Source organism: Chinchilla lanigera, unplaced genomic scaffold (genome assembly GCF_000276665.1).
Source record: "Chinchilla lanigera isolate Chin_1 unplaced genomic scaffold, ChiLan1.0 scaffold00107, whole genome shotgun sequence".
NCBI lineage: Eukaryota > Metazoa > Chordata > Mammalia > Rodentia > Chinchillidae > Chinchilla > Chinchilla lanigera.
Window position 1 is genome coordinate 4404011 of NW_004955508.1, and position 25246 is coordinate 4429256.

General features: G+C 49.6%; 1 protein-coding gene across 15 annotated transcripts in view; it reads right to left on the reverse strand.

The window, feature by feature from the left end:
* Positions 1–25246, reverse strand: part of Pxylp1 (2-phosphoxylose phosphatase 1) — a 59136-nt gene that overhangs the window by 13364 nt on the left and 20526 nt on the right. For 7 of the 15 annotated variants that reach the window (XM_013506274.1, XM_013506267.1, XM_013506268.1 and 4 more), the window contains 6 exons: positions 22192–22290; positions 21642–21797; positions 20878–20998; positions 18563–18694; positions 3641–3799; positions 2683–2809 (listed from right to left, as the gene is read on the reverse strand). In XM_013506274.1, the coding sequence (XP_013361728.1) occupies positions 2683–2809; positions 3641–3799; positions 18563–18641 (365 nt within the window). In that variant the 5' untranslated portion in view covers positions 18642–18694; positions 20878–20998; positions 21642–21797; positions 22192–22290. Of the gene's footprint in view, positions 1–2682; positions 2810–3640; positions 3800–16424; positions 16571–18562; positions 18695–20877; positions 20999–21641; positions 21798–22191; positions 22291–23155; positions 23281–25246 lie in introns of those variants that run through there. The other 8 variants (XM_005407772.2, XM_013506276.1, XM_013506275.1 and 5 more) reach the window with 7 other exon arrangements.

The following is a 25246-nucleotide window of genomic DNA, read 5'->3' on the forward strand; positions in this document are numbered from 1 at the left end:
TCCAGAACAGAGGAAGTGATCCAGCGAGGGAAATGATTTGCCCAATGTCAAACAGGCTGCAAAGGTTTCAGGGAATTCCATGGCCATAGCTTAAATCCATGATAGAGCACAGGGCAGGAACACACAGCACGCACTCATGCCCTGTGGTTTTCACTGAGGTCCTGTGTTCACTCTGCAATGTTCTCATGTTCTCAATGTTCTCAATGTTCTCAAATACCCAACACCCAAAGTTAAAGAAGGAAAGATTTATTCCAGCTCACAATTTGTAGACATTTCAGTCCATAGTGAGCTGGCTCCAAAGCAGAGTGGCATGGGAGAAGGGTGTCGCAGAGGAGAAACAGTTCATGGCAAGGCAGAAGGCAGCGAGCAGAAGGCAGCGAGCAGCAAGCAGCAGCAGCAGCAGTAGCAGCAGCAGCCTACCTTCCCTCTCTCCCTTTATATTCCATCCAGGCTGTAAGACTATTGATTGGTACCACTCACAACCAAGGTAGGGCTTCCAGCATCACATACTGTTAATCCGAGTATTACACCCTTAATCCACATTCACACAGCCTAGATCCAGCTACCTCCAAAAAGCCCCAGCTATGACTGCATGAGGCACTGGGGGGCCATCAGGCTCCTGCATCAGGCTCCGGGGTGGGCCTGGTGAAACAAGGTGCAGTTGAGCCCTGGAAGAGCCCACAGTCTGGATAAGGTAGAGACAAGTGTAAGCCCTGTTCTCTGCCAGGGGAGTCCGGCCAATGGGCCCCTCTTTGAGAAGAGACAAAGTGGCCTCTAAGACCTTGTAGCCAACAGCTGGCTAGTCTTGGGGGCAGGCACCTGGTCTGAGCCAAGCCATTCAAATTCTCCTTTCTAGGACTATGCAGCCCAGCTAGGAAGGGAGCAGATGCTGGTTGCTGCTGGGGTAGAAGTATGCTATTGTCCACAAAGTACCTGAGAGGTGGCCCCGAGTCCTCCCGGCTCAGTGTCCAGTGGTCTGCCTCTCTGCAGCTGTTCAAATGACCAGTTCCAGCCAGACAGCAACAGCAGGGCTGTGCCAGTTGTTTGCATGTCCTCCTTGCGCAGGAGCCATACTAATCTCTGTATCATGCCAATTTTAGCACGTGTGCCGCTGAAGCGAGCACTGTGCCAGCCGTTCATGCACTGACACTGCACTGCTGAATGGAGGAAAGCCGCTTCCCTGAGTGGGTCCCCAGCCCCACGCCACGTGCTGAGCACATCCCCCAGGGTCCAGAAACTGAAGGGGTAAGGCCCAGCACAAGCGACCTCCACCCTTGCCTCAGCACTGAGGCCACTCGAGAGGTGGCTCAGATCCTGACTCTGACCTTGCATGCCGTGACACCCTTGCTGTCCAGCTCCCTGCTCGGTGTGGGCCAGGTATGGTCAGCAGCTGACGGAGCCGCAGAGCCACCTCAGTGTGAATACACCAGGGGAGGCTTCCCAGAGGAGGGGGAGCTGCACAGGGCCTCAAAGGGGCTGTAGGAGTTGGCCAAGCGGGGATGCAGGACAGGGAAGTACAGCAGGCAAAAAGGCATGAAGGGCGGGGACCCAGCAAGCAGTGGGGGACGGAGGAGCAGAGGATCTCAGCAGAAAGTCCGGAACTAATGTCCGGGGGGTGGGGACTCGGCCTGCAGTGAAAGCTGGGGTCCGTACAGCCGGACTCCGATCAGCATGTTTTCCAACCCAGAGGCATGGATGTATGTTTCTGTTTGCTAAATGTGAGAGAGAAGACACGAGTACACAGCCCCGCAGCACCGTGACCCAGCATGAGGGAGGGGCGGAGGAGCCCGTGAAGGGGTTGCTTACGCTTCCCCACACTAGCTGCCAGCAAAGAGTTAACCTGAAGCCTCCTCCATTTATGCCATTTTTAAAAAAGAGCCCGGGGTACAGCGAGGCAATGCGCGGTTGCACCAGGCTGGCCCTACCCACAGCAGGCTGGCACTCCACGAGCATTCTATCAGGATAACGTCTCCCTGGTGAGCACTGCCTTCCAGCCCCTGACCTCATTCAGGAAACTGCGAGGGATGCTATGTGCCCCCAGACACATTCGCTCAGGCCAGGTCCATCAATTTACAGGTAACTGTGCTTCTAATTTTAGGGCGTGCCATTTCCATACAGGCAATTTCCATCCTCTGTTCAATTAGTTTTCATCCTCAGGGCTTTCAACCAGAACCAAACTGTCTCTACGGCTGTGAAAAATTAAATGGCTGGCATACTGTCTCGCATTTGTATCTTTGCAGTTGCCAGCACACCTTCCTGTGTATCATGTCCCGTACTCCTCCCTCCCATCCAGCCCCAGCAGCCCCATTTCAGAGACGGGAGGCTGAGCTCAGGAGGGACAGCTGAGCTGGGCTGGAGGACTCCCAACCCAGTGCTCACTGCACTGCATCCCAGTTGTCTCAAAGTGGAGAACCGCAAGATAAGAGAGCGGGCCTCAGACTGGCCTGAACTCCATCCTCAGTTTATCTGTGGTGTTGCCTCACACAGCTGTCCCTGCCTCCGTGGGCCTCAGTCTTTCCAGCTGTACAGTGGTGTTCAATGCACCACTGCGGCCGCTCAGGCTCCTCCAAACAGGATGTAATGACCAAGTGCGGGTCCTTGCCCTGCCCTGCCCTGTAATTCTCCACGGAAGAAGACGGCGGACGCTGGAAAACGACTTTTAGAAGAAGAAGTGCAATTTACCTGTTAGCCACCAGGGTGCAGTCAATTTCTGGCCGCTTTGTTTTGGGAATAGCGTAGAGGGGGTACCTGTCCCCATGGCGAATCAACACCTGCACCGAGATCAGCTTAAAATGATGTGGGGCGTGACCTGCAGGACAGAAGCACATTGTCTGGTCATCATTTAATAAATGCCAATCCTTTTCAGAAGTGCTGAGGGAGAGACCTGGCCATACCCTGCCGGGAATCAAGAGGAAGTGGCCCCAGGGAATGCAAAGAGCCTGCAGAGCTGCTGCCTGTGGGTCCAGGCCACGGGCAGGGCCGCCGTGTACCTCCTTCCCAGGCCTCCTGGACAGGACAAGGAGGCGCTGGGGTGTGGCACGGCTGGAGGCAGTGAGAGACAGATGGGCACACTATTCAGGGAGCCTCACTTACATGCGGAGGCTCACAAGGATACTGGAAACAGTAGCCTCGCCTTTAAATCCTTCGTGAAACATGGCAGGGTACAAAGAAATACTCCCCACCATCCCTGACACACGTTCACGCAGCCGAAGTTCCCGGATGGATTGCATTTTCCCCGCCTTCCCGGCAACACAGTGCAAGCAGCCTGCGCACAGCCTCAGCCTAGCCCAGCTCTGCTGTGGAAAGAGGAGCAGCTGGGGGCAGGCCCGAGAGTCTATCCAAGGCCACCTCTCCAGCCCGCTGAAGACACCCTGGAGATCATGATTATGGTAAGCATTCCGGGGCTACTCGTGACCTGGGTGCGCTTCAAAGCTCTTACACAGGCACTGACAGCCACCCCATCTCACAGAGGAGCAGGCGAAGACTCGGGATGTCATCCCAGGGCACAGCCTAGGGGCACTGCAAGATCACAGCTGAAACAGTCCCGCTCCTAACCTCTGAGCTCTGCTGCTTGGAGAACTGATCTCAGAAGGTGCCCACTGGGTATCAAGGCCGCGCGGGGTGGCACAGCCCGGCCTACCTTCCATGCTGCGCTCCGCCACACTGGGGATGTTACAGTACAGAAGGGCTTCATAAACCGGGTCCGTCACCCGGGGCTCCGTCACTGGGTCGGGCAGGATCCTCTTCCGGCTCTTGCTGCTCGCTCCATCCTTTGCTGCCGATATGGGGATAAGGTGGACTGCAAGGACATAAACAAAGATAAAGGACAAACAATATACTGAGAAAAAATACTTGCAACACACAGAACAGACGAGTGATTAATATCCAAAGTCCATAAGAGTCCCCCACAGCTGAAAAATCACTGAAGTCTATGAACAGGCTAATTACAGAAAAATAAATACCAATGGTCAATAAACACGAAAAGTGTTCAAGCGCATTCATAATTAAAGACATACAAAGCGAAGCAATTAGCGGGATACAACTGTTTCCCTCCTCAGCCTGAAAAGCATATTTTAATGATAATGTCCAACAGGGGCAAGAGTGTGAGAAACAAGACACTTCTGATGGTGAGAGCGGAAAGTGGAACAAGCTGGAAGGGTTTGGCCTGCTTTTTATATCTGTGTTATCCCTGACCCCACGAATCTAGGCCTTGGAATCTATTAAAAAATGATATCAGCTTGCATTTTCAAAGATGTAGGGTCAAAGAGACTGACTGCAGTATTGTCTGTAATAACAAACCCATCATTAGCAGAATGGAGTATTTCATCCAAACTATGTAATATTCCACCCCAGTAAAAAGGATGGAAAAGAATCAAAGATGAACTGGGTGACGTGAATGAACCAGGCCACTGCATACTAATAGAACCCTTTTTGTATAAAGAAAAAACATTATAAATATTCAGGCATTTATTGTGTAAATGCTCAGGAGAGTGTCTAGAAGGACACCCCTCATGATATGGGTGATTTCCTCTGAAGAAGGGATGGAATGGGGTGTGAAAAAGTGTTTTTATTTGTTTTTGTATAATGTCTACATTTTTTACATAGCCACCATATGTATATGTATAGATATTAGATGCAGGTTACATGTATTGCACATGTATTTCTCTAATGTCTAGATATACACATATATTTACATGCATTACTTGTGCTATAAAAACAACAATCGGGAAGCTACAGAACTGGCCCTTCACCAGCTCAAAACTAGCCCTTTGGCGGCAACTAGAGCTACTCTCTTCCCATAGCTGAAAGATGCTAGAATGGCTAACACACAGCGCAGGTGTGTGGAGCTCCTTTCCTATTGGGGGTTTAGTGTCAGAGACTATGGAACAGCAGACTTCTGGTGGGGGCCGAATGGCCAGCCTTCCGGCTGGGTGGCTCCCTCAGTCCTGGACTCTATGGAATCTACATCTGGGCCCTTGGCCACACCTATGGCACACCCTCTCTGCTCATGGGCCTTGAAAAGGTGCAGCTAAGATCTCATAAGACAAGTGGCAGAGGGACAGCAGAGGGCAGCATGGGTTCCCGGATGTCCCTGGCTCGCCTATAAGCACATGCAGTGAGGCCCTTTGGAGCTGCCATAGTGGCTGCCTCCAAATGACCTCTGCATGACTCAAGGAAGCGGTGGTTTGAGAAGCACAGATAAAGATCAGGTAATCATCAGAAGGAGGCCTTCCATCCAGAGAGAGCTGATTTGCTGTTTCCTCTGGTGCCTGAGATTGTTGGTCTCGTTCACCGGTTCAGCTCGTGGAGAGCACCCCGTGCTATGTGTGCCTTCCCAGTCGCCAGGACACATTATCAGTCCATGGGGGCCTCTGGGTAGAGGCTCCGGCTACTGGCATTCATAGGTAGCTCTGAGGCCCAGACACAGAGGGGTGGGGTGGTACTGGCAGGGGTGAGAAGTCCCCCCAGCTGCCTCCGGACTCTGCCACACAGCTTGACTTTAAGGTTCTCAGAGCCAGCCCTGCTGTACGTCTCTCATCCGTGCTAGCTGTGGCTTGCAACTCTCGCCCCACCCCATCCTGCCGCCTGATCTGACCAATTCCACAGCCTGTGCCCGGAGCCGCCTCCTCCAGGAAGCCCACCCGGAATCTCCAGGTGGTTGCCACACCCCTCTTCCCTCTGTTCTGGCTGTGTTAGCCTCCCACAACAGTGTGTATAAGTGGGAGTGTCCCAGTTTGTCACTCCACCATCCCCACCATCCAGAGGGCCAAGATCATGCCTCTTGCATGTTTATATCCATACTGACTGGCAGGGGACAGGCCCTCCAAAAATGCTTGCTGCCCTGAAGGTCTGCTCTGATTCAGGTACTGTGTTCCATGCTTTTTTTGTACTGAGGCTTGAACCCTTCACACTGAACTAAGCCTTTTTCTTATTTTTTAAATTTTGAGACAGCATCTTGCTGAATTGCCCAGGGATTACAGGTGTATGCCATGCTCCCGGCTTGCCTTGTGCTTTTCATGGAAGATCTCATCGATTCTTTACGTAGACACGAGGGCAAGTGGCTACCTTAGCATCCCAGAGGGGGGCTGTGCAGCCCAGGCTAACACGGTGGACAGGACACAGCAAGCTGGCCCCAGGTAAGCCTCTGGCCCCCAGGAGACCTGCAGGGTGGACACACAGGTAGGACCCTGCAAGAGCGGGCCCTAGCAGGCTGGCACTGTCTCTACCCTAGCTCTGCGCCCCTTCCCCCAAATGCTCCCTGGGACTGGCCTTGCTTTCTGGACAAAGGGGGCTGAGAGGCAGATGTGGAAGCTGGCTGGGAAGATGGGACAGTGGGCCCAGGGACTCCGGGGCACTGCTTGTCCCAGCAGGCCTTGTCTAGGTCCCCAGCTCTCCCACTTGCATCATGGGATAATTAGAAACTCTGTTGACCCCAAGCAGATGACAGCAGCTCAGATGTCATCAGGCAAGAAAAATGGACGGTGGGCATTAGGTGTGAGAGTGGGCAAGTTGGTAGAGAGAGAGCAAGTTTCATTATACAGATGGAAAAAGACTCTTGCACCTAGTAAGTGGCCTGGGGCCACAGTACCACCAGCACCAATGTGAATAACAACAGAGGCATCTTTCAGTGATAATTAATGCTGTGCCAGAAGATAATGCCCTTTCTCTACGGTGTGATTACAAGTAGAAGGGAAGGAAGATTTCTATCAGCTACCCCACCTTCATCTCTTTCATCCTGTCCACGTATCTATAATGCTCTTATATAAAGACACCGACAGGGTCTCAATTTCAAAGAAATGGCAGAGAACATTACCTCAAAGGCATCTATCTCCTTGGGCAGAAGCAACTAGTAAATGTCTCTCCATCCCACTCACCAAATGCACAGAAGGTGTTCTGGCTGGCATTTTTAGCAGATGCCCCCAAAGCTGTGACTCAGACTCAAGCGAAACTGACCCACTCTGCTTTTTCCGGCACTTGCCCCCATCCTAGGAAGAGGACCCCTAAGCCAGGCATGGACTTTGGGAGCAGGTCAAAGGGCTTGCCCGAGGCCCCTCAGCCTGCAAGGCCAGGCCTACTGTCTATGTCTCGGTCAATGCAGTCATCCGCCATCCATTATTCAACAAAAACCAGCAAGCAGAAAGCATTTCTACCATAAGAAGAAAATCGCCTCGTTAGCCATGGTACCCCCTGCATTCCCTGGCCACGGGTTTTGGGAATCCTTCAGATATAAAGGCAATGCTGAGAAGTCACTAGGAATGGTCCACAATAGTCTCAATCAAGTCTCGGCCCAGCAGCCAGAACTATGAACGATGAGGAGGTATTTCATCTACTGATGATCTCATTTGAGTTTTCGTCTATTTTACTGATGATGCCAGAGTAGCGGAAAGGAAGAAAATGGCCCAGAGTCAGGACCAGATCACACTTAAGCAGCACAGGAAAACCGGGCCCAAGTGCCTGTCTGGCACTCAGGCTTTAGGCCACCTTAGTCATCCCTCCAGTCTCAGTGACCCTCAGGATCGGCAGGCATGTTGCAGCCAGGTGCTTGCTACCAGCTCATTCTTTGGCAGTCACTTGGATTCGCACAGACAGCCCAGTGTCTCTCCTGCAGAGCGCCCAAGCCAATGTCTATGGTCACAGTTCATCTCCCCATATCAAGGCCCGGAAGAGGACTGAAGTCTACCTGCACCCCTGGCCTCTTTCCACGAACACTTGCAGGTTAGCTGCTACCTGAGAGCCCTCACGGGTACCTCGCCACTGACTGGGGGTGGGGGCGGTTGGGTTAGCTCATCACTCGCCCTCCTTCTGTGGGACAGTCCACTCACTGGGGAACTGGTTCTTCCCGCATGCCTACCCCATGGCTGGCAGGGGCTATTGTGCTGCTCTTCCAAGATCCTGTCCTCGCTATGCTAACTAACTGGTCCAGGGAGGAGGCCTGACTCTAAGCAGCTGTGCTAACAGAAGGAGAACCGGGCCACCCCATGTGAGACCCTGCTTTGTAAGGGGAGTCAGGTGGCTTGCAGACCCCCTCTCCCACCATCCCCAAGTTTGTGTGACTTGGTAGTCCCCTCTTCCTCTGATTACACAGACACCTGGCAGATTCAACTTAGGTGACAGGGACTCACCAGTCTCCCAGGAAATATGGACATAGGTCTAGAGTGCTGGTTAACTTTGTCTGTGCACTTAGTTGCCCCATAAATCATGCCACTGACTACACTGCCAGCGTCAGCATCCAGCCCCACCATATGCTTTTTATCTTCTGAGCTTTGAGGCTTGCTTTGCTCTTGCTGGGACCTCAGCCCAGCGGGTAGCCACCTCCTTAGGGGACCATAGTCCCCTCTTCCTTGGGACTCCACTGAAGTCCGTTCTCTGTCGCCCCTGCTGCCATGGCTGTCCATGGTTCTGATCTCCTGCCAAAGGCAGAGGTGGTCCGTAGCTGGGCCATCGGTGGGTTCCACTCCTGGCTCAGTAACCTCGCTGTGTGACCTTGGCAAATATCTCTGAGCCTCTAAGCCTCGTCTCCTTCATCGGTAATAGAAAGCGACGATACCCAAATAAGGGTGGTGCTGAGGGTGACTTGCGAGGCCGGCTGTGTGGAATGTGGTAAAGGATCAGGAAATGCCGCTTCCAGAGCAACCCCTGAATGTGGTTATTCCCATTCCTTACAGGTTCTTGACAGGTGCTCTCTTCACCTGGAATCAGGAATGCTGAACCCCTGGATCCATGCCCTTCACAGACAAGCAAGAAGCCAGTCGCCCTTCCCCTCTTGGCCAGCCCAATTCTATTGGCTTTTTGGCTCCCTTGAGTACATTCGGTTTGTGAGTGATAGCACCTTCTCATACGCTTGAAAACCCCTGCTCCTGCCACTGCATTTCTCCCATTTCCTCCTGATAATCTAAAAGGCTCTGGAACTCCCTCTCCTCATTGGTCTGCCAAAGAATAATGATTGGCTCTAACAGTCCATTCCCACAATTCCCTCAGGGCTCCTCAGCCCACTAAATTATCTTAAATTACCCTGTCTCCATGCTGTATGGAATCTAAAAACGTATGCTGTAATTGCCAGTGAAAACCAGAACCACAACCCAGTGCCCACAGCTCCATTATCTGCCTTCGGCCATATACGTTTAAGGGGTGGAAGCAAGCTCTCCAGGTAAAGTGCGAAAGTCTACATGTGGGGACTATGACATGCTTGGTTTTACATGGACAACAACAATCAAACAGTTGAATCCATGAGTCCCGCTGTGATCCATCCACTTTGGGCCATGGCACATCACCAACTTTTCTTGTGTTCTTAATGTGGCCTCATGGTGAACCACACTGAGAAGAATTTAGTAAGCACCTCTGCTGAGGCTGGTCACATTTAGGGAGTCAGGGAGCTATGGCATGGGTTAGGGACTCAGCACATCCTAGCGGGCAGGAGCTCCTCACCCAAGACTACCCGCAAGCTCTCACAGTCTCCCTGCCTGACCCCTCTTCTCCAACACTTGTTACTGGGACTCATGTTTATCCACCTACTGAGAGAGTACTGGGGCTCCTACTGTGGCCTGAGCAGAAGCCCCAGTTGTAGCTAGACAGGTCAGGAAACCCTACATTCCTCAGGGGGCTGCTGGTACTGCCCTCAACCCAATGGACCCATGGGTCTAGATGATGTGAGTCCCAAGCATTCCCAATTACGACAGAAACTAGAAGCAACGGAGATGATCAGAATGGGCCTTGAATAGAATCTACGGTAAGACCCCGTCTCCATCACCTTCTTAGGTCTGGGGTGCCCCTGCCTTCACATTTGAAAATCTGGTAAAAGCTATTATCCTTGCCCCTGAAAGAGAACCAGACACCCAATCTTGTAAATTTAATTTCTGGGAGTTCCCAGGCCCCAGCCATCAGGGAAACAACACAGTCCATGGGTTCAGCTTACAAATTCAGTATGCTCAGAAACAGGTTTCCAATTTCAGCACCCTCGAGATTGTGAACACATTTTTACTTTAAATAAAGAGGGATCTTTACACTTCATATAAACATGAGTTCATCTTAAAATAGTCATTCAACACTACAGTATAAAAGGAAAAGGAAAAAAAAATTTAAAAATTAAAAAGAAAAGGAAAATCACCCATAATCCTACCACCCAGAGAAACCCGCACGGCACGTGTTAAGGTCTCTGTGGAGCTGAATGCCCTACAAGGGGATAACTTGGGCGTCTGTCCTTGTTTGGTGGTAATGCTGGCAGAGAGTCACTGAGGCCCGAGTTTGCGCCCCACTGCTCCAAGAGGAGTAAGTTTCCTGTGAGTCAGAGCTCTGTGCCTCACTGAGGCCAGAAAACCAAAGTCCAGCAGGTGGCCTGGGGGCTGGCTGCCTCCTGGCTAAAGAGCGAACAGGGTGAGCTAGCCAGGTGGGCAGGGCACCTCAGGGAGGGCCCTCAGGACAGAGACCCTGTGGCTGAGGGTGGGGCCTGTGCCACAGGGTCCGTGGGGACAACCTACAAAAGCCGTCCCATCCCCTGAGGCTGGGGCAAGGCGGAGCTGAGGCTGGGACCCAGCGCCTCAGATGACACGGAAAAGAGAGGACAGGGAGCATAGAGGGGCCACTGGAGCCCAAACCAGTCAGTCACAGAGCGGGGCTGTTCATCATGGCCGACTCCCTGCTCTCTCCCACCTGGCAGCCCTGAGCCTGGGCCCCAAGAAGGCAGAGGTGCGACCTGCCATGTGCACCGGTGGCAAGGAGAGAGAACACACGACGCCCAGAGCTGTCTCCCAGGGCGTGCCTGACCTCACCTTCCTGTACGGGATTCAGAATCTCCCCTTACCACCTCCTCCACGTCAGCTTCTCCAGCCCCACCTGCAAGACCTATGAAGACCATGGCTCCCTCTCATTACCCCGGCCTCTCTTCAAGGTCATCAGGAGCCTGGTTGCCAAGACACAGGAAGTGGGGCTGCCGGGTGGCAGGTGAGGTGGGACACACCTCACCCAGTCAAATGCCAGTGGTGTCCCTGGCTCTTCCCCCTCCACTGGCTATGCCAGTGAGACATTAAGTGGGCATCTCTCCTCCTTTGTCTCTGTCCCTTGGGTCTTGCTGTCTACCAGCACTGCACTGAATCCACTGACTCCTTTTACCAATACTTTCCTGTTTTACTAACTAGCCCTGAGGGTTTCCTTTCCTCTAAAATGAGGAATCACTACTGCTCAGTCAACAAACACAACCACACACACACACACACACACACACACACACACACACACACACACACGGACCATACGCATTTTTATTTAATAGGTTACAAACAATACAGACAAGCACATGCAATTCTGGTGTCCTGGCCACAAGAATATTTACTGCTGGATACTTTGGCCGCTTCTCCTTTTGTTTCTTTTACAAATGATACTGCAGGTATCGTCTTTAAACATACATCTTTAAGCGCCTGCCTGGCAAGCGCAAGGTCGTGAGTTCGGTTCCTGGTACCGGAGAAAAACCAAAAAAAAAAAAAATAAACATACATCTTTATTCCCTTGTCTAAGATCAGGCACTAAAGAGAGAGAGGGGAAAGGCAGGGGTGGCGGGAGGGATGTGAAAGGAGAGAGAGAAGAAAAGGAAAACCAAAACCCGGCAGCAGTCCCGCAAAAAATTATCTTCAAGAAAAGGATAAAAGTTAATAAAAATTACTAAATGTAAAACTGTAGAGATATGGATGGATAAAATTGGACAGAACTCCTGGGTTAGAAACATAAGCTATTATTTTCAATTCCTGCAGCTCGAGGAACAAAACACCCGGGAGGAAGCTGACTGTGGCTTTGAGCACAGTTGGGCAGGTGCAGCATCTCTAATCTGAAAACCCAGAATCCAGAGTGAGCGCTCACTGGCGCCACAAGTAGAAAATTCCGCACTGTGGAACTGTTAGGTGAGCAAATTAAAAACATTGCATAAAATTATGTTCAGGTTGCATATGTAAAGTGTATATAAAACAAAAATTAATTTCACATTTAAACTTGAGTCCTGTCCTCAAGATAGCTCATTGTGTTTATGCAAATACTCCAGAATCCAAGATCCCAAGCGTTTCTGCTCCCAAGCAGTTTGAATAAGGGGTGTTCAGCCCAAGTGTGGTATGTGAGAGCCCCGGAATTATAAAGGCTTCCATCTCCAAACCTTCGCAGTGAGAACATACTAAGATCCTCAAGAATCCTCAAATTCATACACCACTGGGGTACATGCTCTTCTCCATAAAATACACACAAGGCAGACAGCAGGGATGACAAAGGCCAGTGCCTAGGAGGCAAGACTGGCTCACAGTCAAGGAGTTTTTGCTCTGCTATCTTTATCCAAATGTGTGCCTCAGCAAAATTACTACCACCACCCATGTGGGACTCTCAAGGGTCCCCACAGGGTTTAAGAGCAAATACTAACACCTACCTATGAAGACCCTGCAGAGGCAGAAGAAGTGAGGGGTTAACAACCAAGGCAGAGGTAGGTGCTGGTGTCCTGCTACTTCCAGGGTTCCTCACTTTGCTACACAGAAGCAGTTTTCATTGATCACTGAGAGAACTCTTCCCTAGCAGACATCAGACAGCATGCGCTACGAGATAGTATGGGGTCCGCAGGCTGCAAGAATAATGGCTGTGCAGATGAGAGAAGTTCCCGGGGAACCACACACACACACACACACACACACACACACACACACACACACACACACACACGAGTCTGAGACAGCCAGAGAGACAGACAGAGATGGAGAGAGACAGAGACAAAGACAGAGCGACAGAGACAGATGGGGAGAGACTGAGAGGGCACTGGTTAAGGTTGGGCTCAGCTCCCACCTGAGAACTTCTAGAAGGTTTCCTGCCTCCTGTGGCTTCCAGACCTCCTGTCTCTGGGCCCTGGCTGGCTGCTGCTGTCTGTCTCCTTCCCGACATCCCCCGCTGTGTCTGCCCAGGTCTTCCGCTCTCTCCTCTTCCCTTTATCCACACCACAGGGCGCATCTTTGCGTGCTGATGCAGACTGGGTAGGACCATGGGGGAGAGAGAGCACGTACTCCTCAAGTGGGCAGCCCCTGCTCAGCTGCTTGACTTCCCAACTGTCTCTACCAGGGACTGGGGTGGGGTGGGGGTGGGGGGTCAGCTTGCTGGACAGATGGACTTTTTAAAGAAGGCTTGGAAGTTTATGTGAATTGGTAAATAAATTTAAAAATCTGCAAACACTCACTGGGCCAAATAAAACAAGCTTGCAGGCTGTTGGTCTGGAGCAACTTTCACATGCTTCCAGGAGACCCGGTCCAGGTTATGAATGTCAGATGGTGGGTCCCCTCTTAGGCAGGACCCTGTACCCATAGCCCTCAGGTACCTCCAGGGACACTGTATTCCTCCCCAGCTTCCCCCTTCTTCCTGTGCTGCCCAGCTGGGCCTGCTGCTGGGCTGTGTCCAGCTTTTCTTCTTGCCTGAGCACTCCTTCTGGGCCCAGGGAGCCACCAGCCCTGCGTGGTGACCTCTCTGCCTGTAGTCTGTTCACTTCCTTCAGCCTTCTGCGTACCTCCCGCAGGTGGAGACGGACATTATGTAAACGGGTGCACGGGTGAATGAGGCATCTACTGCCTCCCCTCACTGGATGCTGGGGTGCCATGGGCAAGTCATCCTGCCCCCTCCACCACCCAACTAGCTATAAAGTGGCGTCACCATGACACTTCACAGCTTTGCTTCTTTCTTTCAGAGCTAACACCTCCACCCAAGCCACCCACAGCCTTTTACTGCAAGAGCAAAACGACCTCCGAGTTGCATCACCCCGCAGCACCCTCCCACCACCTCCGGATGGCTGGTAATTCAGAGACTCCACGCATGAGACGCACCCAGGAAGCTTGTTCACAGTGCAGATTTCTGCGGTCCACTCCCACCTAGAGCCTGATTCTGCAGGGAGGGGCGCAAACGCTTCTTTTTCAGTGTAGAAGTAGGCATTTTATATTAGCACCCCAGGTTCTGATCCAGGTCCTCAGACTCTGGAAAACCCCAAATGGCTACTCCCTGAGACCCAGATGGCAGCTTTCCTATGGCAGTGGAGACCCCAGACCTTCAGGGTAGCAAGGGGTGGGGAGCAGGCAGACCCCAGCCTTTGGTTCAACTTCAAAACCGGGTTAGATGACTAACCCGGTTCTGCCCTCTCACGCTGTGCCTCTGCATGCCTGTCTCATCTTCCCTAGCTTCCTCCTCAGCTAATTCCCATTTTCTTCAAGGGTGAGCCCAGATGCCACCTGATACCCCAGACTGGTCTGGGTTCTGTTTTCCATCCTCCCCAAACACCCTTCCATAAATAACCTCCAACTCATCTGATTTAACAAATAGGAGTCCTGATTACTATGTGCCAGGCACTATGCCAGGTGTTTCATAGACACTGGCTCACTGAATCCTTACAACTCTACGAGGGAGAAACGGTTACCAGCCCCATTTTACAGAGCAAGAAACAGGCATGGGGTGAGGGGATAACAGCTGGTAAGTGGCAGGCCAGGGGTGGCATCGTGGCAGCCTGGCTCCAGAGACCCTGCTCTTTTCCACCCTATTTTGCCTCCCACCTGCCTGGTGCCCTGCTCTTTGCATTCCAAGAGACAGCTCCTGACATTCCTCCCCCAGATGGAGCACTCCTTGCGGCCCCTGAGGGATTAAACTCCCAGCGCAGGTTGGAAACTCAAAGACCATTTGCTAAAGAACCAGCCTCTACATGCTCACAACCCTGCATCGACAAGGAAAGATAAAATTCATGAAGCCGTAGAGTTTGAAGAGACTTTAAATGGGATTACGATCAGTGAGCCGCCTAACACCATACTCTGCAGGTTGCAGACTCCAGTGATTGAGAACACAGCACCCCTCCACCTCTGCATGGCACTGGCTTTTAGGAAGCCCATTGATGTTCATCGGGGCCACGCAGAACAGGTCTGACTCCTTTTGCAGAAAGAGTGCTTTAGTTATTAAAGATAACCCTGGTTTTCACATCTGCAGGTTAACCACCCCTGCTCTTCCCAGGAATCTGAATGTTCCATCCACTTTGAATCTGCATAGATCAGCTGGGGCCCTGGCCAAGAGGTGACCCCCAGTATAGGGGCTATGTGTTCCTTGTAACCACTGCACTCAGATTAGGAATGTACAAATGGGTGATAAGGCTCAAAAGCTACCCACCCCCAAAGGGCTGAAGTGCTGAGGTCCTGAGAGCCTTATGGAGCCCCAAGAGCCCCAGTTTCTGAGGATGGTACATTATGATGGGAATCTGTCTGGTCTGCTTAAAAGGCTGATTGTTGGCTATGCCTCTATAAGCCAAGGGTTTTCCCAAAGGTTCCAAGAAGTTCAAAAGTTCCCCAAAGTCCTCAGTTCTCACTCTAACCTTGCAAAATAACAAGGACTAACTCTTTTTACAAGAGGAACTGAGGCTTCCATGAGCCGCAAGTTTCCCTCGAAATTTTTGTTCTTACACCAAGCATGCAAAGCCACAATACCGAGCCGTTTTACAGAAAAAGAAATGGGGCAGCCTGATGCTTGGTGCAGAAGCTGAATCAGACCCAAGGCTGTGATTCCAGCGTCTGCCATGTCACCATTTTGGGGAATGCCAGCTGGAACTTGGAGAAATGAACCCAAAATAAACATTAAGGAAACCCTGGGGTAGAGCAGGAAAGTGGGTAATTATGGATGAGCAGAAAAATCAGAAATATAACTAATGATTCATTAGCTTTCACATACGAGCAATCTTTCCCCGTTGCAAAGAAAGGAGTCCTTCGATTTAAGAAATTATTTTTCTACGTGTATGGATTTTAACGACAATAACATCCAGGACTTGAATATACAAAACAAATGATTTTTTTATTAAGGATTATTAGCATACAGTAAGCCATCAGTAATATTTAAGGTGAGCATATTTTGAGAAAGTATAAACTGGATCTAAATCTTTTTTCTCCCCTCCCTATTATCTCCACCCTTGCAATGTCAAACACACCTTAAGCATTTAATATGCGTAGTGAATTCACTATGTATTCTCTGCACCCAGAGGAAGAAAGGCTAATTTAAACAAGCTGATTTCTGAATCCAAACCCAAGTCATAACTTTTCCACATTCAAAACACCAGAAGAAAACTACCAAGACAAAATAAAATACACGGTATTTCAGAAAACAAAACCATACTGTTTACTTAAAGCCCAAGAAAATCAAGTTATATTTAATGACCTCGAACATGTTAAAGTAACTATATGTGCTAGCTTAGTTTTCAAAAATTACTTAGAAGAAATGATAAAGAAAAGTCCTCACATTTTAGGGTGAGAGTGAAAACGTGTTATTTAAACATAAATCTTTGTACTACGAATTAGTGCAGTTTCTTGCACTATAGCAACAAGCAACCAATAAACCTTTAAGTAATAAAGCAAGTGAATTCTATTTCTATAGAAACAGGGAAATTCCAAATTACAGTTTACCTAGAAGCAGAAAGGTAGTAAGAATGTCCATTTCTTACTATCCGAACTCCAACGTATCCCAGAATAAAGCGCTCAGATCCAGCCAGGCTAATTTACTCTGAAAATTTTTCCTTAAAAAAACGTGTCTGAAACTTAGCTCTCTTAAAACAGAGGTACTTTCAGAAGAGTTATATAAGCAAGACACACAGGCCCATTCAGTGACGCAGAGACCGGCTCAAGCCAGAGAAATGCAGCGAACACAAGTAGCCCACATTCACCGCTCGGAACCTGTCAGTGATTCAGGCAGAGCCCTGTGTGGCTGTAACGTCACACCTCTTTGGCCAAAGGATGGAAAATTTTTAATGAAAATTTGTAAACAAACTACTAAAAGTCACAGCATACTTCTTGGAAAAGATTCATATTTTACGGTTCATTAACCATCTGGAGTACTTTTAAACTGTGAGTGAGTGTGTGTGTGTGTGTGTGTGCACGTGCATACACACGCGTGCGCCCGTGCTACTGGGGATGGAACCCAAGGCCTTTGAAACCCTTTTTTATTTTAAGCTCTGCACACTAAGCTCTTGTGATTCTGCTGCCTCAACCTCCCAGAGGGCTGGGATTACAGGGGTGTGCCACCACACTTGGTTTGAATTTCTTATACCAGCCTTCTCTTCTTTTCCAATTCTAGAAGGATAAATGAGTACTTTTAGCTCTCTTCGTTACTGGAAATAGCCTGTTATATGCACTGGAGGTGTGCCTGGGACTATGTCACACTAAAGGTAAATCAGGCAAAATGCTTGAAGCCTCCACTTTTCGGACCACTACTCCTGATGCCAAGTCTCCCCACGCCCCTCTGTGCACTCACCACATTCCCCTCATTGGGCCACCTGCTCCTCTTTCTGTCATTCAAGCTGTAACAGAAATGCTACCTCCACACCGAGCTGTCCCGGCAGTGGTGGGTGCCAGCGCTTTGTCTCCCAACCATCAGGGGGAGGTGGTGAAATAGAGCAGCCGGGTGACAGCAAAACTCTCCCCAGCGTCCAGATATTTTCTCAGCTTTAAGCACACAGCCTGCCTGGGAAATGTCCACACACAGAGGGAGGAGGAGTAAGGGTCAGCCCGCCTGGGAAATGTCCACACAGTATCTACTGTGTGCTGGTCAGAAGTGCTGGTTCCTAGGAGACAAAGGGAAACAGGACATGGTCCCTGCTCTCAAACCAGACCATCTCGTGGAAGGAAATGACACAAGAACGGAAAATGTTAACACTGCATAGTTAGAGACAGAAGGGAACAGGTTCAGGGCATCCTGATGTACATCACAGAGGCACCACTCCCTTGGGCATCCATGGAAGTTCTTGGAAGAGAAAAGGCAAGGGCAAGGGATGGAGGGGCAGAGGACAGCACTCCCTGCAGAGTGGCAGGAGCTTGGCAGAGACTGAGGCTGCTCTTTGTAGAGAATAAGCTACAGATGATCACAGGCCACTACATACAGGCTACAACCAAGAAGCACTGGGGCTGATCTATGCGTGAGGATGGTCACTTGTCGGGGAGCCTGGGTATGCACCCATCTGAGGCATGGCCTGCGCATAGGGATCTCAGTGAAGGACACTGGACAGGAAGGTCTGTGGACTGGCTTCACCAGAGAGCTCTGGCCTCACCATCTGCATTTTCCATGCCCAGTGATCCAGTCTCTCCACCCTGACCCACATATCCCCAGCCCTACATACTACTGAACACTCAATGGACAGTGAGCCTCAAGGAGCCGACTACAGGCCAACCACTGTTGCTCTGTGTGGCTTGACAAGAGAAGTGACACTGGGCTGCTCAGTGCGGCATCGAGCTAAGATCCTGGGAATAATAGGCAGTTTAGGAATCTGTGCAGGAGTAAAAAAAGCGTCACCTGAGCTTGCAAGTCCTTCACAGTCAAAAGAGCATTGCCCAGTGGTTTAAGATTCCTGCTTACAACTACCTGCCATGATAAAATAATAAACATAAAATAATACACAGACTAATAATAAAGAGATCTCATTGTTTTAAACCTCACTGTTCATTTAAAAGGCAAAGGCTTCAGGGCCTCTGTGTTTCCTACGAATTTGGGGCCTGCATTTCCCAATGAAGCCCCCTCCCTTCCCAGGGCCCGTGACACCCGCAGGACTCACAGAACTGCAGGCTGAGGCTGAGGAAGGCCAGCAGTGCAGCCAGGGCCAGCAGCAGCAAGAAGCGATTACGGAAAAGCATTATTATTTGTTCTATTTTCTCTTCATGATTTCACCTCAAATCGGGAACCAGTCCTGCGGATAAAGCAGAGGCAACAAACAAGTTCAGGGTGGAAAACCAAGTGTCAACTGCAAATAATCCAGTTAGCCTAGTCCTCTGGCAGGGAGGCGGGAATCCTTAGCCGCAGAATAGTCACACATTCTGTGAGCCTTTGTCCCCAGATAAGCCAAAATGAGATCACTCCCATCGAGTCAATAAGAGGAAGCCAGTTCGTGAATACTCCATTCATCTGATATCAACAGGGAATAAGTATTTTACATGCATGACATTTCTAAAGAAAAACATAAGGGATATTTACTGAGCATTTACCATGTGCCAGACAACAGTCTTCACGTGCACCCCACTATGGATCACCTCCAACCTTTAAATCTTCAATCTTTTGGGTGAACTTTTGCTAAGATGATTTTGGTCTTCTTTGACTGTCATAACTAATCTGAACATCAGTCATTGTAACGTGGCTGGAAGGTGCTAGAGGACTTGCTCCTACTCTACCCAGCACCTTCTGCTATTAGAGGCCTCTCTAACTCTGGACCATTGAGCTTACTTTAGTTCCATCCATAGATCTTCCTGCAGCCCCATCCTGCCTACTCTACTTCTCTCTAACCATCTTAGAATGACACAAAAGGACTTTAAAAATGCTGAATGCAACCCTACATGTCCCATCTGTAAAAAAAAAGTGAGGAGTGATATAGGTTTTATCCTATCGTTTTTTGTTTTTTTTTTGGTCATTTTGAGATAGGGTCTCGCTATGCAGTTCAGGCTGGACTTGCGCTCACTTTGTGGCCCAGGCTGACCTCGAACTCACAATGATCCTCCTGTCTCAGCCTCCCAAGTGCTGGGATTACAGGTGTGCGCCACCATGTCGGCTATCCTATCAGTCTTATCTATCAGTGTTATTTCCTAGTTCTCCTTGGGATTTCAAATAGAACTTAAGAATCAGCCTCTTCAGAAAAGGTTCTTAAACTGTAGTAAAATAATTATTTTGAACTTGAATCTTTCCCTCCCTCTGATAGACAGAATCAGATAAATCTCATCTGCTAATGTAGTGAGGATTGCCCAGCTCTGAATATACTGGAGGCCACTGAATTGCACGTGTGGGGTAAACTGTATCACAGAAACTTGAAGCAGGAGCCACAGCTCTATAACCCCTCGCTTCCCAGTCTTTTCCCATGGGCCCTGCATGGGGATTTGAAAAGCATTTCTTTAAAAGGGACCTGCCAGACCTCCTACCAAAACAGATTTTTCTGCTTGGCCAGCATCCCAGAAGACAAACATGGATGTGACAATGGTCACTCCCAAACTCTGGCCTCAGTGTCTTCACTTGAGGGGAATGCTGATGTCTCTTCTTGGCTGTCTTCCCATCCTGGGGCAGGAGGAGCCCCTCAAGCAGGAGCTGGGGTCTCCTAACTTCCCACGTCATCCATTTCCTTGGACTCACACTCACTGAACAGGGTGCAAGCCAGCTGCCACATGGGCCCCTGACACTGCCCAGCTTACACTCTGCCAGGCAGGCACTTGTGTGCAGACAGAACCCTGAAAATCAGGGGCACAAGCTTAAGTGATGGTACCAGGATGCAAAATGAGATCTCAGGGCCGCTAGGGCTCCACATGCTCACCCCACAATTCTGCTCCCACCCTGTCAATCAACACAGAACAAATCCCCTTATACTCCTGCCTCCATAGCCTATGGGCCTATAAATGCCACAGGCCTCAGAATGGCTCAGCACCTCCATTGTTCCCAACAGCACCTATACCATCAGTGGCCCTGTTAGACCGCGATTCTAACAGGAGGTGAGTAGGTACACGGAGGAGTACAGATGGAGAAGTACAGATGGAGAAGGTTCAGAGCAAATTTAATTGCTTGGTGTCTCTACATTGCCAACAACAAATGTGTTGGGCATTTCCTCATGGTTTCCTCTACCACTTTCTCTGGAGGTTGCCGCCATCTGTGAACACTCTCATGAACATTTCCTAGAGTTCCTGCCTCTGGGGTCTTTCCAAGTTCTCCTGTGAAAAGGGTCATGTTAGAAGCAGACCCGCTGCCTCATGATGCCAGGTCTTACGGGACCATGTTGGTAGCCAGGTGCAGAGAAACCCACAGTGCTATGAGTTCCAGCATTTCAAAGGCTCAGTGACTTATGCCCGTTCCTTGGCCTCCCTGAATCTGTTTCTTCATCTGGAGGTTTGGGCTAATTACCTTCAGGTATTGTTAGAACCAAACTCAAACCAAGTGTCATCCCAGCATGCAGGAGGCTTTCCGGAGATAACAGCTGTTGCCGGTTTTCTTTTCTGTTCACTTTGTTACTGCTTCCTTCCTCCTGGGAAACAGGGTTTAGGATGGAGTTCCTTGACAAGGTTTTTGGTTCCTTTGGGTATATAAGCACTCAACATTCAGTGTCCTCATCCACATCCCTCCTTCTGCGGCTCTGGCTCACATCCTGTCTTTGGGCCTCTCTCCCTAGGTTTGGTGTTATGGTTTGTGTCTGGATGTCCCCCTAAAGCCTCAGTGGTCATAGGGTTTTTTCAGAGGTGGCTGAATCTAGACTGTGTAACTGATTTGTAGTGCAGTGCTGGGATTAAGGGTGCTGGGATTAAGGCTGGGTGATTGCTGGATCAGTCCACTGATTGCATTGGCACCCTAATCCTGGTAGACTGGATACTATATAAGGGACAGAAAGAGGCTTCTCTTGCTCTCTCTTGTTGCTTTTGCTGTCTTCCGATGCCACAAACTGTTGCCCCTCTGCCATGTGCCACCCTGCCTTGGAGCCAGCAGATTATGGACTGAAACCTCTACAAACTGTGAGCTAAATAAACTTTTCCTCCTTTAATTCTGAGCGTTGGGTTTTTGTCTCAGCAGTGAAATAAAAGTAACTAGGACACCTGGGAAATCACAGAATGTCTAGGTGGGTCCCTTGCTTTAGCGCCTTGCCTTGACCTGCCTCTAGGTCATTCTGCATTTACCTGTAGGAGAGGAAGACATTTCTTGTGCAGCTGGTCCACATCTGGCTTTCGGGCAACTTTCTTCTTGTAGCTCCTTAGGGGATTTCCCACTTCAGAGGCTGGCAGTGTAGCCACCAAACAGCTATGCTGATTTCCTTTGGCTTTAGTTGTCACTGCCTTTTCATATAGGGGTTAACCATACTGTAGTTCAGCGCTGCCCTTGGGTGGGCATCAGGTAGAAACAACTGCGACTTGTTGGGTTAAATTTCAGGTTTCTACAGCACGGTGGGTTTGTGGCAGTAATGGCCCCCAATTTGCTCCCACTTTTCTGTATCCATTCCCTTCTACAGTCTCCTCCCACACCCACTCTCAGTGTGGGGAAGGGATTTGCTTTGGCCAATGGGACAACAGCAGATGTGTAGCGGGGCTTGTCTCTCTGTTACTTTTGGAACACAGACACCACGTAAGGATGCCCAGGTTCCTTTACTAGAGGATGAAAAGCCATGTAGAGCATAGACAAGCAGTTTCTGCCCACGCTGTCTTCAAATAACAAGCCTATCAGTCAGCAAACCTGTGAGTGAGGCCATCCTAGACCATCAGGCTCCAGTAAAGCCACCAGCTTACTGCTCTCAGTAGAAAATGCCCAGCCGAGAAGAACCATGTGGCTGACCTATAGAAAGGCAAGCAAATATAATGGTTGTTGTTTTAAACCAATACATTTTGGGAGCGTGACACAAAGCAGAAGCTAACTGATACAATATAGAGAAAATGCTTTGCATCTTTACCAGGAAATTCAAAGCCAGGATCTAGATTTCCATAATCACATTTGCAGGCACCACATGCAAATCTCTATCTTGTCTAGATTCTTCAATATGCTGAGTGCTTTTGGGGAAAGGGGCTATATTTAGCTCAGATGTAAAATACTGAGGGCATGTTGGGTTAACCAGATGGCTGGGATCATGTAATTGCTTTACTGCTTCTAGTCCTTGAACTCCTGTCATCTATGCCCATCGATGGATTTTTATTGATGAACAGTGGGGACGTCCACCATTTCCCCTTGACACTCCTGGGGTTTCTGTACCCTGCCTCTTCTGATCTGCTGAATTTTCCAGCATGGTCAGAGCCCCATTACTTTCACTTGGGCGGGTAACCAGCCTGGTATGATCAGAGCCCTAGGCGTGTTACATGACCCAGAGGGATACCAAACCCTGGGACAAACACATGCTGTCTTCTGCAGTCCATTTCACTAGAAGACATGAAAAGGAACGTCAGGCTTTGTTCTTAGTTTTTAAAAATGGCTAAATGATGATTACAGAACCCAAAATTTGCAGAAGCCAGTGTTGGCGGTGTGTGCATGTGTGTGTGTGTATGTGTGTGCATGTGTGTGTGCGCTCACTTGCGTGTGTATGGTTGTCCCATGCAGGAACTGGAGTGCATGGTTCTGCCACTGTGTTTCTCCAGTGGGGACACTTCTTCAGTGGAAGGGACTGCAAGGACCCCTAGTAGGAAGGATGAGGCTCCAGAGACCCACAGACCTGTGTTCAATTCCTGGCTCTCAGCTTGTTTTCTATGTGTTCTCCTGTCAAGTGGGTTTCCTGGCTTCTTATATTAGAGTCTCAGGATCCTGACTTTTATAGAAGATTGATGATAAGATAATTACCTTATTTTTCTCACTGCTGAGACAAAATACCCGACATTCAAAGTTAAAGGAGGAAAGGTTTATTTAGTTCACAGTTCACAGAGATTTCATGTCATAGTTGGCTGGCTCCAAGGCTGGGTGGCACGGCACAGGGGCATCACAGAGGACAGACAGTTGATGACAAGCAGAAGGCAGCAAAAGCAAATTACAAGCCATGACCACTGCTCTTTCTGTCCTTTATATCTTACCCAGGTTACCCACCCTTAGGGTAGGCAGTATCACACCCTCAATCCTAGCATTGCAAAATGAATCCATCCCAGCATCACGTTTTTGATCCCGCACAAACTCTAAATCCTGCCACCTCTGAAAAGCTCCACCTATGACCACATGAGGCTTTGGGGGTACATGCAAGCCAGAACAAGCAAGAAAGAGCAGGAGGTAGTGAGGAGTAGATACCATACGGGGCAGAACACCTGGCACAGTGTAGAGACACACTGTGCTTGACCCTCAAGCGCCGGAGGAGTCACGCAGACTTCTATGCCTATCTATACACAAAGATTTGCCACTTCTCCCGAACTGTGGCTCCTGCTCCATGCTATGGTTCTTTTTGGCCAGTGGCCACTTCTCTATTCACCAGCCCCATCCCCATCCATCCGGGAAGGTGGCCAAATCTGCAGCCACACTCATGGCTCCCCCACTACAGCAAACTTTCCTTGCGGCTGACTCAACTCTGTCCTGCTTTGCCCTAGGTTTTCCAGCCTGGAACATCGGCCTCAGCTTGTTGGTCCCACTTCCAAAAGTCAGGGATTACTAGCCAATAGCCTCTTTCCAGCTCTGTGGTCTAACTCCTGCCAGCCTCAGTTCTCCAGAGCACCGCTTACGGTCTGCAGCACCAGGTAGGAGGCTCGCGTGGCCTTGCAGGAAGTCATGCAATCCTTGGGTTCCTGTCCTGTCATCACCACCCCACAGGTCCCCGCCCACAAGCTTTGTGGCTACCGTTGCTGAACACTGCAGCTCCTCCAGACACCCCATCACATTATACCAGTCATGCCAGCCACAGCCAGGGCTCTGGGCCCACAGCAAAGCCCCACAGACTGCTCACTCCCAGTCCTGAAAATAAAACCCATAGCGTGATTCACTCGCAGGATGAGGTGCTAGGGATCACGGCTCCCTCATCTCCTAATCTTCACTTATCTCCCAGACCCCATCACCTGCCATGGAAAAGGTGCTCTTGGCTCACGGTTTTGGTCATGCATCATGACCAAACCCAACTTCCCCCAAATTCTTCTGTGGGAATAGTTGTTCTATATTCAAGCCGAACGTACAACAGGTACCGTCATCAGCTGTCTACTTGGCACAGCTTTTTAGTCCCTGTGCTAAAGACACCCGGTGGAAATAGCTTAAACCTAGAAATAGCGGTAATACTTTGGATTCCTGGTGAAGCAGCAAACAAACAGAGAACTCTGCTAACTCAAATCAACCTTAATAAAATGACCATAATTCTGAAGACAGTATAAACTAATAAGCAGTTCCCAGTACATTATGGTAAACGCCATTTCTGAACTAAAAAGAAAAAGGAACATGTGAAAGGCATTTTTACAAGCTACCAGTCCACCAACAGAGATTTCCAGAGCCCCAGGGCTGGCCGGGCTTTTTTATCTTGTAAGAACTGGGAATGCCACATCAGGCAACATTCTGGGCCTCAGGTCCCCTTCAAAGGATATGTAATTTAGGGTTTTAAACATGACCATGGCCGCTTGAACGAAAACACACATGCAATTACCTTCCATTTGTGCAGACAGAATACCATTACCAGGAATAGAAAGATGGTATTAAAAAAACAAAATGCTTTGGATATATTCTATGCTTTGATTCTTTTTGGGCATAATCATTTTGGCCTAAGTAAATATAGCATTACAAAAAAAAAGCCCTCATACAATTATAAACTAAATATGAACCAAGCAAAGGTAAAAGCCATATCTTAATA